Consider the following 19,757-nt stretch of genomic DNA (forward strand, 5'->3'; position numbering starts at 1 on the left):
CCCTCTGCTATGTGCCTTTCTCTTCCACCCAACACTAGTTCTGCTACTGTAAACTACTGTAAAACCCTCTGCATCCAACCAAGAAATATGCTCAACGAAAATCTGAGTTGTTGTTGCTCCCTCTAACTGTTGGAATCACTATCCCAGGAACTCGATTTTTCTACCAACCTGCAGTGGGAAAACAATTCTTTGCCCCAGTGATTCGGCCTGCTTGTCAATGAACTGCGCAACCTCTAGGAATTCTGGCCTACTATTGCCATTGAACAGCAAAATTCCCTTCTCTGCTTCTAATCTTCCTGACTGATCATTCACGCTTTGACACCATGTGAAAATTTCATTTATCACAACAACTGGAAATTATTCTTCTAATTGTTAATTTATTTGTTGTCTGCTATGGCAAATATCAAATAATTCACCCTGTGATTTTCACAAATAAAATTGTGGAAAAAAAATAGTGTTGGAACTGAGAAAATACTAGCACACACACACAAAAAATGACATTGTTATTTTTGGACAATTGTCCGCAGAAAAAACCAGCTTGGGAAAACCGGTGCAGCAGCTGAGAGTTTTATTATTATGCAGTATAGTGAGATATTCTAAGTACAATAATCTGGATGTTGAATCTGGCAATCCTACAGAGAAAAATACTAGCAAAATTCTAGTGACGAATTTTTCTCACCCCACAGGCAATTTTGGGCTCTGACTGCAGCTCCAAGTGCGTCATCCAAATTGCCTTTGCGCTGGCCTGCATCACCCTAGTGCAATATCTGCCATGCTCAGCCTGAATCAGTTGCTCCTGTAGTCGTCCTATCTACCACTAGCTGAGAAATTGCCTCTTCAGACTTCTAGAACCCTTTCCTGGCCTCTGGAACTGAAACTCGGCTTCTCTCTAGCAAGATCGAACTGCCCTCTAGAGGCTTTTGCGTCAGCCTCACTGTGGTACTTCTGCCTCTCTGTAAGTGCACTCATTGGATCTAGAAAACTTCCTCCAGCCTCATTGTCCTGCTCGTCACTCTTTGCTTCAATTTATGGCTCTTTGGCAACTGTTGCTGCTCTCTGGAAATCGATCTGCCAAGAAAACTGACTGCAGCGCCAAGTGCTTCGTCCAAACTGCGTTTGCGTTGTCCTGCATCACCCTAGTGCAATATCTGCCATGCTCAGCGTGAATCAGTTGCTCCTGTAGCCGTCCTATCTACCACTAGCTGAGAAATTGTCTCTTCAGACTTCTAGAACCCTATCCCGACCTCTGGAACTGAAACTCGGCTTCACTCCAGCTAGATCGAACTACCCTCTAGAGGCCTCTGCGTCAGCCTCACTGTGGTACTTCTACCTCTCTGCAAGTGCACTCACTAGATCTAGAAAACTTCCTCCAGCCTCATTGTCCCTGCCCGTCACTCTTTGCTTCAATTTATGGCTCTTTGGCAACTGTTGTTGCTCTTTGGAAATCAATCTGCCAAGGAAATCGAGCTTCTGGTGTGTTCTCCAAGTGCCCATCGACTTCTTCTTATAATCGATTATTGGATCACCAATGGCCAAGATTAAAACTTAATCAATGGCTAGGATCATATCGGAATCTATCCGTGTGAGTTTCTAGATGATTCACACCTTGACTTACTCAAATCTAATTAATTAGCCATATTCCCTAAGTTTAGACTCAGGAAATATTTAAAAATTGGAAAATCAGCTAATAATCTAATTAAGTCATCTCTAGGTGGAATTTCCATAAACAATTTCTAGGTTTTGGAGATCTCATGTATTCTAGCCTCCTCGCCAAATTCCATGGCTAAAACACATCCGATGCTACAAAAACTAACACAGACTTCTGTCGTAGGTTCGACCAGTGTTGACTAGGCACTTTCACCAACAATTTGACTGTGATTTTTGGGTCAAAATTTCGGTTTTGGAGAGCAGCATCTGCTGGCACAAACACTGAGGTATTCTAAGCACATTGACCGAGGTTGACCGCAGACTTGAAGTGCAGAATTTGACCAAGTCTGACCGCTGATTTTCGGACTGTTTTGGGCTGACTTTGACCACTTTAGAAGGTCGAGTTTGACTTGGTTTGACCAAGTTGCTTTGTGGATCATTTGCTGCTGATATACCACCGTTGACTTTTGGGTTAGGGCAGAATTTTAACTATTGTTGGCTACAGATTTGACAGGGCTATATCCACTCTGATTTGGCAAGTCAATTTCGACTTTGTACTTTCTCTCTCTCTCTGCTGAACATTTGAAATAATAATAAGAACTGATCAAAGAGTTTTCCCCATCTTGGGGTTTTTCCCTGGCATCTGCCATATCTGGTGTTCTCTTGTCTTGGCTTGTCTTCTGCATTTTTATTGTTCATGTTCTATCTACAATTATTGTCAATGTGATTAATGGTTAATGTGATTGCTATTGGAATCTAAATTGGAAATTGTCATTGGGCTGCTAAAAGGACATTGAAGTAACTGTGCTAAGCATAGAATATACCATTGTTAACTAAAATTAACAAATATTGTGTAGGATTAGATATGGGTGAATACACAACACAATAATAAAACATTATTAGAGAGAATAATAAATGTCACATATATTAATGATGTTACAAAAAGAAATCCATGGGACCCTAAGGTAAGCTCCCCATGTACCACTCCCTCCCTCAAATTATTCAACCCTCATCACATCATTAGAGAGCACCCTAAGTTGGTTGTGATGGTTTAATGCTCTAACCCCGGCATTAACATTTTAACATTAATATGGTCACATGTCACTAACATATTAGGTGACACAATTATATTTTTATATTATAGTCTCACACAATTACAACCTTTGGAATAAACAAAATGCAATGAATATGAATAGGATTAATGATTATCACTTAAAACAACTTTTAGGGTTATGTATAGGTCAGTATATGTTTTATACGTTATGATCACTTGTAAAAACCATAGGCAATGAGGATTGTGCATACGACAATCATAATGGGTTCAGGGTGAGGCTAGATCTCCTTTGGCATTAGTAGTAGTTTTGATTGTTCATAAGATTGACTCAGCATGTGGTGATGATATGATCACTAGCAAAGAAAATAAGAGAGGTGTTGCAAATTCTTCGTCACAAGATGGTTCAAGTTCACCCTAAGGAACTCTTTGATACGAATTTTGAGGTCTGCTACAACAGAATAAGTTGTGCCAACAAATTTAATAAATCTTTACGAGAAGGCATTTTCTTTTTAATCTTGTGTTTATAATGGTACTTTATGTTATAACTTTTGAATGAGTTTCATAATGCCTCATTTTTTTAGTCACCTTGAAAAGGAGAAGACTTGTGGAGCTACATATAGGAGTGACTGTAATAAGAGCAAAGATCATTACACTATCATGTTTTATGACATGACAAATGAGTAAAGGGAGGAGGAATACCGTGCAGTTGGTATGTTAATGCCTTTACCCAATCTTGGAAATATATGCTCAAGAGTCAAAACTTTCAATCTACCTTGTGACATCACTGTGCAGGAGAATGATATATAGTAATAAGATTTTGCTAATGGTGGATGGATGAACCAAACCTGGCAAGTTAGATGGATACAGCTGACTCTTTAAGTTGTTGAAATGTTCTGTAAAATTTGGATACACAAGTATAATGAATAATTAAGATATTCATTTTATAATTCATCTTGGAAAACACTTTATCTGTAGCATTGGTTGCAAGGTTGGAGGAGAAGGTTGAACAGCAAAATACCACCATGTTTACCTATGGGTAATCTCTTCCAAATGTATGCATTAACTTCAATGTTCAATGATGATTAAAACGAGGCAAATTCCTGTCCTGTAACACTCGTTAACTAATAAAGCTTATTTTCTCTTAACCAAAGCCTTTGTTCAGTAATTAATTTCTTTTTAAGCATGATAACCTAGGACTAACAAAAACCAACCATTTATGCCATGAAGTTGCCTAATAGATCCGAAAAACCTGTTTAGCCAAGATGCCACTAAAAAGCTTAGAAAAATATAAAAGCCATAATAATATGGGTAAGAAAACAGGTTAAAGGAATGGATACCTCCCAATATATTTGCCGACAATCTGAGCATTGCCAGAATTCTAAATTGCGATCTAATAGAAACTCAGGAATTACTTGTTCTGATGTTGTAGCAGCTACAGCTTCATTTGTTGTCAGTGATTTTTCAATGAATCTTCCGTTGCACTTAATACACCTAGACATAAGTTGGTATTCGCATATCTTGAGATTAAACATCTTAATGACCTGCATCCAAAATCAAGTAAACCACAACATTGAATTAGACTCCATCATTATGAAGCACATGCATATACAACATAGCCCAAAAATAAGCGTTGCCTTTTGCTGCAGCCTATAGAAGCTTTTTCCAGACTAAGAGAGTTACAACTAACACTGCACTGCCCGACTGTGTTCACTTTATTTCTCTACATTTGAACTCCGCTAGAGGACAGAATAGTATCAGTGTAAAGCAATAAACTTTAATCTCTCCCTTTATAATCTGAAAGATAAGAAAAGGAAAAACCCCATCGTACACAGTAAAAGTTAAAAAGGCATGACCCATTAACCAGATAATAATTGGAACATGTACTATGTTTGGTTTTCATATGACATTAAGGCTTCAACGCCAATCTGTGTGGTCTTACTATAAAAGCATTGTGTTAGTATTTACATTAAAAAAATAATGTCATTGCCAACTATCTTTCAAAATTTTGATCCATATATTGTAGGTCAAGAGTATTGATTGGAATTTGTACAACAATGAAAGTATTGTTCAGGGCAGAAAAGCACGAAGTACAGCATAGGCTAAAAAGTTAGTATCACAATGTAAGATCCAATGCATTAGCTTGATTCCTTGTTATAATCTAAGCACTTCAAGTTAGCTGTCTTCTTGTTTAGTCACAAACATCTCATTAGGCATTTAGTTATTTCTTTGGGGACTCATGAGTCACATGCCAAATAGTCTAATACCAATTGATTGTGTTACACCTGACATAGCATGCAGATTTGATTCAGTTGGAGACCCGGCCCAAGCAGGTTTGGTTTGGAGGATATTGGTTGTGTTACCCCTCATGTATCATAAGGATTTGATCCAGTTGAAGACCCTCTGCAAGCAGATTGCGTTTGTAGGCTGTTGGCTATGGAGCCAATATCTTACTTTTGGGATGCATACTTGCTCATAGATAGTCACCTTTTGAGACATTTTCATTTGATATATGGAGACTTACAAATTACAAGTAGTAATGAGGGTCTCACATACAAAGCCTATACATTTGTTGATCCCTAGCACATTCTTGGAAAGGGATACCCATCAACTACGTGTTTCCCGAGTATTATTAGTTATTTGTTTCTCCTTGATGTAGTCACTAGTGCATTGATTGCCTAGCATGTTTGGAAGTGTTCCTAAGGTTGACAGCATACTAATCGTATTTTCTTTACCATTTGATTGATGGTCCCTTGAAGAAGTGTGCCCTCACTAGGGCACATTTCTTTAGGCAACAAGTCTTGGGATCTTGGATTATTTGGATGGACTAAGGAAAAGCATCTCTTGAGGGGCATCGCACTTAGCACACTCTCCTAGAGCACCCACCTTATAACAGCTATATATCTAGACTAATTCATTGGATGTGAGGCATTGGGTGAGAGATGTCCACTTGTGCACATGGTTTTAGGGCACCACCCTTGTTTCATCATCCTTTGGTGGTTAGAGTGGGTCACACCACATGCATTGGCACACTTTCTTAGAGCACCCTAACCACCTTTACTAGCTTTGGAATGTCTTGAGTATTTTGAAGCAGTTGACTCCACGTTTTAAGGTAGCACTCCCTTGATTATTACTTCTTGGAACATTTATTGGTGAGACCATAACTACCCCTCCACATATCTCAAGGGTGTTCTATTTTGAGGATTATTTTTATTGTTTAGTGACCTTAGATAGAAGGGAAGTAACAACTATCAATGGCACACTTCTCAAGGGCAAAGCTTTCATGCACTATTTTATATTATTTATCTAATGTACCTAAGGTATATTACAACTAAGGTTATAATATAGTAATTAGTATATAATAAATAGCAATCATGTAATAGTAATCATAGAACAAATTACTATGTAATCATTAATGTGTAATAATGATAAGTCATGCCCTTTTCCAAAGACACGACCTATCACAATCCACGTATTTATACACATCTATTGTACTCGGTGAATCATCAATTTCATATGTATTCATATAATCAATAATTGTTATTTAATATGGATAATGGGATTACTTTATGCATTCATGATGTTCTCATGAAGTGGAGCACTAGGTTCAATTTAATTGGTATCAAAGCAATATTTCCACTAGCTTGCAGTCAAATACATTTTTTCTAATTGTTCCATTGATCTATGATCAAGTTTATTTTGTCAATGGCAATATTTAAATAGCATCATCATCTTGGGTTTTCTTTGGCTTACCTAATACCCCTAACCACACTTTGGATTTTCTTTGGCTTACCCATAACCACATTTTGGGTTTTCTTTGGACTACTCGTAACCACATCCCGAGCTTTCTTGGATAACCAATAACCACACTCTAAGTTTTCTCGGATAACATTCAACCATTACATCCTCTAGGATTTTGTGGATGAACCTCAACTATCACAAACAATACATCACAAAAAGTGGTTTATGGGTGACCATGAACCTTCCTCTGTCATGACAAGTGATCTTGCCTTACTATGAAACATCAAGTGGTTTCAGTTGACCACAAACCATACATTACATCAATGATTTCAAGTTTCAACTAACCACAAATCATACACAACAAAGTGGTTTTTAGAGCACCACGAAGTTTTCAACATGACCAATTATGGAGGAAAACATGGAGGAAAACATGCCTTATCAAGGATTACATCGACATCAACTTAGGTACATGCAATTTCAACTTTCATTTTAGGCTAATTTAGCCCTCTTACAAACATATCACCAAGAACATTCCCTTTCTATCACCAAAAACATTATTTAAGACCATTAAAATTCTTAGGGGTGTTGTTTTTTCAATGTTCCGCAAGGACGCATTCCCCAAGACAAGGTGCATGCTCCCCATGCTTCCCATGCACCTGGGACAGGGGGACGCCTAGGAAACGTTTCCCCACATCCCCCTTTGGAGAGACGTAGGGGAAAACATTTCCCCAATGTGGGGGACACATTTCCCCAAAGGAGTGCTTCTGGGCGCACCCCCTCAAAAGGGGCACGCATCCCCCATCAAAAGGGGGATACCCAGAATCACCCCTTTTTAGTTTGAGTTATATCAATTTACTATTCTGATCTTCAGACTTTAGTAACTACTATAATCTATTTTGCTTAGTGCTAATTAGATTCTAGAATGATGAATGACGATTTTAAATTTATATCAATTTACATTCTAGAATGATGAATGATGAATATGTATCAATGTATTTCATTATTGAATCTCGTGGTGTATGGATGAATGATGTATGTATCAATATGAATGATGAATATGGATCAGTGTATTTCATTATTTAATTCAATTATGTATGGATCAATATATTTATGGTTTCATTATTGAATATGAATTTGAATTATATATATAGTAAAATATATTTAAAATGTATATATATATATATATATATATATATATATATATATTATGTGCTAAATATTTTTTTTTGTCAAGTTGTGTAAGTTCTCAACAGATTACATCAGATTTCACCTATGGCTTGGGAAACCGTGACCCAAGGGCATTTAAGCCATCAAAATTACCCGAGAATTGCACCCGCCTTGGGCCACACCAGCCCTTAACATGACTGGATTTTTGCCCACGGAGTTTCAAACTAGTGACCTTCACATCACGGAGTGACTTAACAAGACACCCCATCACCAGCTATTATATACTTTAAAGTATATATATATATATATATATATATATATATATATATATTAAACATATATATTTAAAAAAATTATATAACCTGACTTCTCCCCGTCCCCCCTAAATTTCCCTAAAATTTGAGGGTACTCCCACATGTACCACTTGTGCATCTCCCCGCACCCACGTCCCCCCATCCTAGAGTCTTGGTGGAACATTGCATTTTTTCATGGTTTCATTGTTTTTGCATGTTAATTTTTAAACACACCATACTTTATTCTTACCTTTCTTCTTCATTCTTCATTCATTAATTGCTTGCATCATTCTTCATTTCTATTCTCTTTGTTGCTTCATTCTTCTTTGTCATCATCTCTTTTCATCCTGCTTTGGTTGCATCATCTTCTTTCTTAAGTTGCTTAAGCTCGGCCTTCTCCATTCCATTCCCCTGTAATCACTGCTCGAACAAGTTATAGGATTACAACAGTTACTTGTTGCAATTGTATGTGATTGTTTTCAAATTTACAACTAATAACAAATTCTTGTTGCAAGTACTAAAATTCCTCCCAAGAAAGCGGCAAAGCAACCTACCAATGTGGTCGATATTCCTAAGGATGGAAATAATAATTCAAATTTTACCCTTGTTTCAAACACTTCAAATAAAATTGGACACAAGAGCAAAAGTTGGGCTAACATGTTCAATTATTTTGAACAAGCAAACTTCTCAAATGAATGGCTCAATGACTCGAATGAGTTTGCGTGGTCCCGCTTCCTGACACCACATACATCACACCCTTCCACTCATTTTAGCCATATTCATCTCTTTCCCCCATCCAGGTCCACATGTGTCCACTAGGTCCACAAAGGGTTAGCCTCTGCCTCCCCTTGTCCACACCTTGGGTCGAGCCTAGAACGATGCCCTGGAGGTTGATGCAGCTAAAAAGAAAAGAAAATGCATAATTTGGCCACTATCAACAGGAAATGTACCACAATATGCAAAAGATGGTCAGGACATACAAATTTAGCACGTAGGTAAAAGCCAATCATGAGCTCTACCCCTTGTCCATGGCCATCACCCTTGTTCCTATGGGCCCTAGATGAGCCCCCTCCATCATTAAGGAACCCATGATTGTCCCAACCTCTGGTGGGCGATGAACCACTCCACATTAAGGGGGTATCCACTGCTATATACTACACATCATGCTCTCATCCCCTGGAGCCCCAAGCAATTATGAAGAAAAATCAATCACGGGCAATAGGCCTATGAAGAAGGGTGGAAAAACAAAGGCCAGGGTATGTCATATACCATGATTTGCTCTCTCCTACACTCATATACCCAGGTGAGGGCTTCCCTTATTATAACTACCCTTGTACCATGACATGTGGTATGGATGATTCCCCTGATCCCCACTCTATTCCATTATTATATCATTTGCCACCTGCCACTTGAGAGATGTACCATAGACATGTTCCCCCCCTTCCCCCTTTAAAGGTTGAAACCACCTAATAGGGTCCTTGATTAACCCCCTATTGAGCTTGGAGACACTTGTACATGCGAAAGCCCACTATTGAAGGGCATGCCACCATGAAGTGCCCCATTGATTCCATGACTTGTAATCTCTTTTACTTGATTATTCTAATGGTTTGTTGTATTGGAGGGCAAGGGGACACATTGGATCTTGTGCAAGGTTGCAGGTGGGTCTCCATTTAGTACTTGGTCTCCCTACACGAGGTCCTAGCCCTCCAAAGGGCCACATTGGCACTTGTGGGGTGTGCGTTGAGAGCCATGGGCCTCGACCATAGCAGAGAGTACTTCATGGATCCCCAGCACCACTCGTTGATTACTCGTGGTCCACCTTTTGGACGAAGATGATGCACATGGTTCACCATGCCCAATCTGCTCCACACATGCACCATACACTTCGCAAATGTTCCAGATTCGGAAGGATGTCTCCCGCTGTAGAGGGAGGGCTTATATCATCATTCTAGCCCTTACAGATGGTCTATAGGCATTTTCGATCCACTTGGAGACCCATGAAGATGTCCTTGTGCCCCCACACCCACTTGGGAGCACCACAGGTTCTTGCTTGGAAAACAAGGGGCCAACCCCTTGTCCACTATGTTTGGAGTCCAGTTCTACATCATGGCACCCCTTGGACTTCATTAGGCCTCCTCAAAGGCCCAACGACTCACTATATTGATCATTTTGCCCTCTTGAGAGGCTTATTCTTATGTTATTGAGCTATTTTGGTGGGCTTGTCACCAAAAGTATTGTTATTATGCACATTATTTTATTTTAGGGGCATTATTAGTCCAAATTAGGCCATTTGAATCCCTTAGAGGATTGTATAAATAGAAGAGAGGCATTCTCTCTCATTCATCATCACTTGGATTGGATTATTTGCTCTTGTGAGATTTTTGCTATCCCTTTTGGAGGAGGAGTTTGGATGTTATGGATGAATTTTGATGTTTGGATATCTTTCTCTTATCTTGGAGCTTCATTATTGGCATAATATGATGATTGGATATACTCTTTTGCACATGTAAGTAATCTTTTCATGTTAATTCTTGTTATTTACTTTATCACATGAATGTTGCTAGGATTTTCGCTATACAAGTCTGAAATTTACTGCTTTCTAGTACGAAGTTGTGGGAATTTTGATCTTTTATAGCGTTGCATCATTGCATGGGCCATGTGTGAATGGGTGAATGTTCCTAGAGATTATTTTGTCAAAATACATCTTGATAAGTCATCAATTATTGCATATCAAAGTATAAAGATCTCAAGTAGTTTCTCTCATGCCCTAATGCCATGCAAAGTTGCTTGATGACCTCCTTGATTGGGTAAAACCTCTTCCAAACCATACATTCTCCTGACTCCATCTCCTCCAAAGGAAAAGTCACTAATCCTTCCCTAGTTGATCACTTTAAAAAGCATATTTTTCTCATCTCCCCTTTTATTTCTAGGCCTAGCTGCAATAGGTCACCTAGGGCATCATTTATCTCAAGTTCTACCCATCAAAAGACTTCGATCTATTGTCCACTACTTTACTAAGGTTTCCTCTAGAGGTCCTCAAAATTTGACAAAATTTCGATGGTGGGATCTCGAGATATTTCAAGCCCTAGCTCGAGGATCATTTCTTGCCCTAGGTTTCCCTTCGCTAGTGACCTCATTCAGATCATTGCATTCTATTCCAAGAAGATTTGTCCATTGATCCTTTTCTCTTCCACAATCAGGTCAAGCACTTCCTTGAGTGACCAATTCCACTTACTTGACGTAATTTTGGTTCCACTTAAGTCCTATGTGGTCTTGCAACTTTATAACTCCAATTCCACAAAGATCACATAAAGACCAAGTCTCCATAAAGATTTCTAGGCTTAGGAAACATGTCTTCAAGATACATTCCCAAACCCTAGCCTCAAGAATCCTTTTAGCCCTTCCTAGAGAGCCTACCACCTTACTTTCCAAGCAAGAAAGCCATACAATTGAGTCTCTCTTGTGAATAGGCCTTAGGAATCACTCTTTATCCATTCATAGATCCATTCTTCCTAGTGATTCTTCCTACACCGATCTCCTCCCATCGGTAAAAGTTCGTAAAGCGCAGGGAGCCTTAGTTGAGGTGACAGTGGGCTATCACTCCATTGTTACCCTTGACCTAGTAGTTGCTCTATAGGATCCCCTCCTAGGAACCCTGCTAGTTTGAGCGGTGACATTTTGGGCATCGTTGCTAAGGACACGAGACGTGTGCCTTGTTCCCATACAACATTACTAATATATCCTTTTGGCAACTCCATTGGAAGAACGAACCCTAGTTCTTCATCAAACTTCAAAGTCAATGCTTGTAGGGTGAAGCAAACATCTCTCAAGGCGTTTCAAGTTGACCCTAGCGACTCCACATATAAAATCTTATAAAAATTTGCATGGCAATAAATTGCTCATTGGAGAGCCTTATTTTATATGTTTCAAGACGATGATCCTCAATCCAATGATCATGATGTCATTAGACGCCAAGAGGATCCTGATGCCCTCTTAATGAATCTCTTCAGGGCCATGAAACAAAGAAGCTTTCTCAATACCCTGAAAGGGGATTGTCGTTCTTCCCAACATATGATGAGCATAGTCCACCTTGTTTTTCCCTTGATAATCAGGAAAATGTAAATGTGGATGCAGATAAGCAATCTATCTCATTATGCCATCAGGAGGATATGACCGAGGTTGCTATTCATCGAAAGTTCATAAGCTTGGTGATTGAGTTCTCCATATTTTCATTACAAGAAAGGTTGTGTGAGTAGGATTCCTCTTTTCCCTCCTCGTCTATGACCATTGATGCATGGTACTCAAATGTTCCCAACCCCCACCCTTACCATTCATCAAGAAAATCTTGCAATGGGAAAAGTGATATTTGGGTCCCCTACCTCATGATGGTTCATAAGGGAAAATGTTTTTATATTGATTTATTAACATGTTGGTTACATTGGCTATATGATTATACTTGGCGCTTGCATAATGTTATATGCATATTAGGGTAGGATGCATTGCATGCTGATTTTCTCATTAGAACTAACATCATATGATATTATCATGGTATATTAGTTGCATTTAGATTAAAAATTTGCATTTTACTTTATTGTTGATTTTATGGCCTAATACTAAGCATGGGTGATCATAAGACACCACAAAAACATGTTGCCCCATTTTCTTGGTCTTTGATATGTGCAGGTAATAGGTCTGCAGTACCAAGAGATTGTTGGTGTTCTCATGACCTCCCATTCGAGTAAAATTGCACACCGTTCCAAGAGCTCATGTCCCAGTTGGAGCCAGATGTTACCCACCACCTGTGGGTAGTATGTATAGGAGAAAAATTTTCTCCTAGATGGTCCTCAGTCGGAAACCAGTAGCCCCTTGCAGCCACCAGATAACTCGATGTCCCATTATCTTTGCCACCTGAGCCAGCCATGTGGTCCCTCGCCCAAATCACATAAAGTTCTTGCATCTTTGATTTGTGCAGATGCATCAACAGATTTGATAAACATAGTCCCCTTGGGACAACTAACCAAGAAGTTTATAAGGTTTCTCTCCTTTTGGTCAGTCCAACAATCTGACATAACAGTGCATCCTGTTTGTGCCCATGATGCCCTAAAATCCTCCAATCTTTGGGTGCAGTCACGCTTTTCATTTTGAAGAATCTAGCCTCTGAAATCATGATAAGAAGAGATTTTGTACCCTGGGCCAACACTTGCAATAGCATCAACAGCAGGTTGGAAAAATGGATTATTCCTTACAATGCTGAAAGGAATATCACTCCAGAGGAGAAATTTTGCCAGCAACTTGTCAGCTTGTTCTTTCTCAGTTCTTTTTAGCATTGAACTGATAGATGGCTGTGAACCAGGTGTGGTTCGAGGAACAAAAAATGATGTGGCAGCTACCGGATTGGTTGATGCTGCAGTAGAACCAGTGCCACTTGCTTCAGCTGACCTTTTTAGTTGCCTTTTGATTTCTTCTTTGGCCTCTCTACTTTGGTCTAAATTTTCCAATGCTCTCATGGCTCTTTGGATGAGTTCAGGATTTGTATTTGTACAAGGCCCCACATCTTTTCCAGGGATTTGTGCAAGGTGAAACTTCAACCTGTACACCCCCCCGAACATAGAGTGGCCACACAACTTGCAAGTCAAGTTTAGTCTATCATTCGGAGCATTAGGTTCACCATATTCCCAGAAAGGATCCAATTTCCTTGGCATGTTTGTTTTTGAACTTTGAAGTTGCAAACTTGAATGGTGTTTTGGTGAAGTTGTGAACCTATGGGAAAATAAGGATTACAATTTAGTATTTACAAAATTACAAGTTACAAATTTACAATTTAGTATTTTAATTTTTAATTTTTACATTGTACAATGAAAACCCAAGTTACCCAACCAAAAACAACCATTCCAAAGTTCAAACCCAAGTTACCCAACCAAATGGCAAAAACAATGAAAAAAACATAAACAATGTTTAAAAACAATGAAAACAAAAACAAAAAAAATTGGTTCCCATAGTCATACCAAGTTACCCAACCAAAAACAATGAAGAAATACAAAAACAATCTTTAAAAACAATGAAAACTAAAAAAAATTGGTGCCCATACCAAGTTACCCAACCTAAAACAATGAAAAAATACAAAAACAATGTTTTTAAACAATGAAAACAAAAAAAAATTGATCCACATACCGTTTCTATGGAGAAATCGGTCTCCTCCTCTTGATTTTCTCCTCTAAGCACTTGAATCAGCTTCAAACCCTCTCCAGCAACGTCTCCCAGCTCTCCTCTGCCCTCCGTGCGCGACTGTGCAAATGATTTCATAAAAAAACCAAAAAAACATTATAAAACCTCGTTGCCGGAGACCCCCACGATAATTTCGATTGTTATCGCGATAAATTCGAATTTATCGCGATAATTTCATAAAAATCGGCCAAAAAAAATTACCCGCGATAATTTCGTATAAAAATCGCGATAAAATCGTTTTATCGAAAAAATGGCGATTTTCACAACACTGATTCCTCCTACACGGGTTCTCCTCCCATCGGTGAAAGTCTGTAAAGAGCAAGGAGCCTTAGCTAAGGTGACAGTGGGTTATCGTTCCATTGTTACCCTTGACCCAGTAGTTGCTCTATATGATCCCCTCCTAGGATCCCTGCTAGTTTGAGCAGTAACATGACCTACAACCTTTGTTAGAAAATTATGAAAGAATGAAACAAACAAAGTACAAATATAATAACAATAGTAGTAAACAAGATGTAGGGTACTTATCTTTTTGAGGAATGTAATACCCTAACTGAGGAATTGTTAAGAAGAAAGTTCTCCAGGCCATCCTCCCCCTTCGAAGGCAAACTCCCTTTTCTTACATAGGACCCTCATCTGTTTCAGGGTGGTGATATTTTTGTTCCCAATTCCTCCAACGAAGAGTTAAGTGATAAGCTTTGGCTTACGGCGGAACAATCATCTGCCACCTACGTTTATGGTTGACACTATTCTCTTTTAAACTCTTATAATAGTTATAGACCATATATGTTACGTGCCTTATATTGCGTTATATATGTCCTATGGTTTTGGTAAAATTTGCCTAGGGTCATCTTGTGTTTTATTATTTTTTTAATTAATAATTATTTCTTTTAATTTCTTTGAATTTTATTTAATATAAAATTTCATTAATTTAATAATATCAATAATTAATACAATATTTAGTTAACATAATTAATAATATTATAGTTACCCTTTTATTTTGTAAAATACTCTAAATTTACTTTTATTCTGAATAATATGTTAATTATGGTGGTATATATATATAGCAAGTCACCCACCTTAATACGCTTATTATATTCTGGCGAGTCTGGTTATTTACTTAGTATGTCAATAATCCATTCGTTGGACTTTTCATAAATGGTTAGCACATGCATATGTAGCTATCATATGCATGTGCCATATGTATGTTAATATTCACATTTTGTTTGTAAATTGTAGGTGGGTCATTACATACACCCCCCCCTTCAGAAAGCTTCGTCTCGAAGTTAGGGTTTATATAGTATGTCAAAGTGTAATTATTTAATGATTAGTATAATGATTAATCACGTAAGAATTGTGTTTTATAATTGAATTTTTATTAATACGAGGGTACTTAAAATTTGAATTTTGAACATTTATAATTATACAAGCTTAATAATCATATCTTGTCCCTGCCATGTTGCCAAGCTATTCTAGAATCACCCTATCCTTCCTAATCTCTTCTTCTCCCATCCTATCTGCCCTCTACTAGAATATGCATGGCGTCAATTATACTAATCTAACCATTCATAGACCTCAAGAGTGATAGCATCGACTACGTCGACCTAATTTTCTAGTAAACATTTGGCAGTCATCATCACACGTCTAGGGGAGCATGACTCGCACAGTCCTCCCATGACTCCAGGTTTTAGAGGATAAACGGTGAGTAATACCTCCACCTCTCCTAGTGGAACTAGGGTCAATACTCTATCATGGAACCTTATTGAGCCTTAATTGTTCTTGGAGTTTTTGTCATCACGTGGTCATTTTGGTAACGATGTTATCTGCAACGTAAACACTTGTCCATACATTATAACATATGCATCAATATATTCAAAATAAATTGCATTTAAATAACATTTTTAGTGTATTTCACATATATCACTATTTATGATATTGATCTTTGTGTTTACACAACATACTTGGCCATATCTAACCCATATATTTGTAAGTTAGTTTTCATATTAAAATGTAGTCATTCTTTTATTTCTATCTCATCAATTTATGTCGATGTGCAGAAATGAAATAAAATTACAGATATCTTCATCCATAACATAATTCATGATTTAGATTATATAGCAAGGTTAATTAAATATTAAATTTCATATTGGTATCCATATTCCAACAATGTTAATTAAATAACATATTTCTCATTGGTATCCACGTACCAACAGAGCTAAGCAAATAACATATACTATGTACCGACAAAAAAAGTCATTTTTACATGTGATAATTCAAAATAATAGTCGTGAGTGTCCAACTCAAAATAAAGTAAAGATATACAAAATAAGGGTTCAAGTTCCTCAAAGTCAACACAAGTTGGGGTATCTTTGACATATGGTCTCTGTGTCTTCTCAGGTAGCCAATCCAAGGCTGCATTTGTCCCACTGGACCTTAACTTGGTCTATTAAGTGATTGCTGAGTTGTCGAACCCTATGTTTTCCCTCGTTCGATACCTGCAGCTCCTTCCATTGAAGGTTATGAGATTTGTCGGCTATGTAATGTCTTAATACATATACATGAAATAGATTATGAACTTCATGCAAGTGGGATGGCAGTGCAAGACGATAGGCGATGGGTCTGACTTTTACCAAAACTTTGAATGACTCAATAAATCGGGGTGATAACTTTGTTCCTTTTCCAAATCAAATGGCGCTTTTGTTGGGTCTGATGCGAATGAAACTTGATCTCCTACTTCATAATTCTTGTATGTCCTATGAGCATCAGCATAACTCGTTTGTCTATCTTATGCCTCTTTCAATCGTTGCCTAATTTGTTTCACCCGTTCTTCCATCTCTTGAATTAATTCCAGTCCCACTATTACCTGATCTTCTAACCTGTCCCAACTTAACGATGTTCTGCAAGGTCTGTCGTGCAATGCTTCAAATGGAAGTATCCCGATTGAGGGTAAGTACTTTTCTCAGTTTCTGCTGGTCCATAACATACATCCTTAGCATATCTTCTAGTACTTTGTTCACCCTTTCTGTTTGTCCATTAGTCTCAGGATGATAAGTTGTATTTAAATTTAATTGAGTTCCTAAGGCTAATTGCATACAAGTCCAAAATCTTGAAGTAAATCATGGATCTCTATCTGATATGATCTTCTTAGGTACTCCATGAAATCTAATAATTTCATTTATAAATACTCAAGTTACGTCAGCAACTTTGTAAGTATCTCTTATGGGAATAAAATGGCCGTCTTTTGTTAATTTATCCACCACAATCAGAATGGAATTATGCCTTTGTGGGGTAAGAGGTAGCCCGACGATAAAATCTATGGAAATGATCTCCAATTTTGTCATAGGAATGTCGTGAATTTGTAGGAGACCTGCTAGATGACAATGGTCAGCCTTTACTTGTTGGAATTCGAGACATTTTGCAACGAATTCGACAATATCGTGTTTCATGCCTGCCCAAAAGAAGAGTTTCTTTGTATCAGCATACATTTTCTTTACACCAGGATGTGCACAATACAATGCTTTGTGGGCTTCCTTAAGGATGGTGTCTCGGAGATCCCCATTGTCAGGAATGTACATCCTTCTATGGAATCACAAAATTCCATCATCTTCTAGTTCATATCCCTCAAACTTATGTTCTTTTGGATTTATACTATCGAACCCGGATCTCACCTTTAAATATCGTCTCTCAATAGATGTTCTAGTACTTAATTTATCAAATCTACCTTGATAGGTATGAGGAAAAATATCCGTGGTCTTCTACTTAAAGCATCTGCTACCACATTCTCTTTTCCTTTAATGTATGAAATTCCAAAGTCATACTCACTTATGAATTCACTCCATCGTCTTTGCCTAGCATTCAAGTCTCTTTGAGTAAACAAATATTGTAGACTTTGATGGTCGCTTTTGAGCATAAAGCTTCTCCCTACTAGATAGTGTCTCCATATCTTTAAAGCTAGCACTACAATGGCTAACTCTAAATTGTGTGTGGCGTAGAGTTCTTCATGAGGCTTTAACTTCCTTGAGGCATATGCTATTACTCCTCTATCTTGCATTAATACTGCACCTAATCCTTGCTTGGATGCATCAATACACAGTAAAATTTTTGTCCATATCGGGTACTCGCAAGATTGGTGCACTGGTCAACAATCTATTAAGTTCAGAGAATGCTCTATGACATTCTTCAGTCCATTCATACCCAACTCCTTTACGGTGGAGAGTCATGATAGGCTTTGCAATTTTGGAGAATCCTTCTACAAACCTTCGATAGTAGCCCGCTAAACCCATAAAGCTTCACACTTCATGTGCATTTTTTGGTATTGACCATTCCATGATTGTCTTTACCTTCTCAAGATCTATTGAGACTCCTTCACCAGATATAATATGACCAAAGTAATGAATCTTCTTCTGAAAGAAAGAACACTTGGATAACTTTCCATATAACGAGTGTTCTCTAAGGCAAGATAATACTATCTGCAAATGTTCTTCATGCTCTTTCTCATCTTTAGAGTAGATGAGAATATCATCTAAGAATACTTGTACAAATTGATTGAGATATTTGCGGAAAACGTTGTTCATAAGGTTCATGAATATTGTTGGTACATTGGTCAACCCAAATGGTACCACAGTAAACTCGTAATGCCCAAAGCATGCTCGGAATGCAATCTTAGAGATATCGCTTTCTTTAATTCTTAATTGATGATAGCCTGATCGTAGATCAATTTTTGAAAAAATAGAAGCTCCTTTCATTTGGTCGAAGAGGTCATCAATTCGAGGCATTGGATACCGAGTATTTATTGTGCCTCGATTTAAGTCTAGATAGTCTATGCATAGTCGTAAGGAATCATCCTTCTTCTTGACAAAATTTACAGGAGCACCCCAAGGTGAAAAACTGAGTCAAATGTGTCCTATATCCAATAGTTCCTTCAACTCAATTTCCAATTCTTGAAGTTTTGGAGCTGTCATTCTGTAAGGTGTTTTAGAGATTGGTTATGTACCAAGTTTCAATTCTATTGTGATATCCAGCTCTCTTTCAGGAGGTAATCCTGGTAGTTCCTTTGGAAAAACATCCAGAAATTCGAATAACATCAGATATTGTTCTAAGGACAGTCATTTTTCTTTTCTTACTTCTTGAACTACATATGCTTGACAACCTTTTCTTAAACAATGCTTCATTTGCATTGTCGAGATAAAGCATAAAGACACTTTCCTCTTAATACCTTGGATTTGGATTGTCTCTCCTTCATCATTTATACAAAGAATTGTTTTCCCGTAACAGTCTAGCCATGCTTAATGAGCTTCTAACCAATCCATCCCTACAACGAGGTCGTAAGATCCAAGGGTTGTGACATAAACTTTTAATTTAGTCAAATAGATCCCTAGATCAACTTTGCATTCATCAACACTTAAGACTACGGATTGAAGTTCTCCTGAAGTCGTTTCCACTTGTCTGAAATTGTTTTGTTTGCACGCTGCCAACCCACATTTCTTTAATTCATATGACGAAATGAAATTATCAATAGCACCAGTATCAAATAAGATTTTGAGTTTTATGTCGTTAATAGTACCTAAGGATTCCACTACATTGGATTGATGTTCTGCTTGGTTGTTATTGACTACTGCATGGATTCTATTATTCCC

The 19,757-nt window shown here is 37.8% G+C and overlaps 1 protein-coding gene across 3 annotated transcripts in view; it reads right to left on the bottom strand.

Annotated features, from left to right (window-relative positions):
- Positions 1-19,757, bottom strand: part of LOC149219434 (uncharacterized) — a 502,009-nt gene that overhangs the window by 283,202 nt on the left and 199,050 nt on the right. For all 3 annotated transcript variants that reach the window (XM_089384368.1, XM_089384367.1, XM_089384366.1), the window contains one exon: positions 4,039-4,242. In XM_089384368.1, coding sequence (XP_089240494.1) covers positions 4,039-4,242 — 204 coding nt within the window. The remainder of the gene's footprint in view (positions 1-4,038; positions 4,243-19,757) is intronic.

This window comes from Pinus tabuliformis, chromosome Q, assembly GCF_031772625.1.
Source record: "Pinus tabuliformis cultivar Carrire ecotype Pingquan chromosome Q, CPIR1, whole genome shotgun sequence".
In the NCBI taxonomy this organism is placed as follows: Eukaryota; Viridiplantae; Streptophyta; class Pinopsida; order Pinales; family Pinaceae; genus Pinus; species Pinus tabuliformis.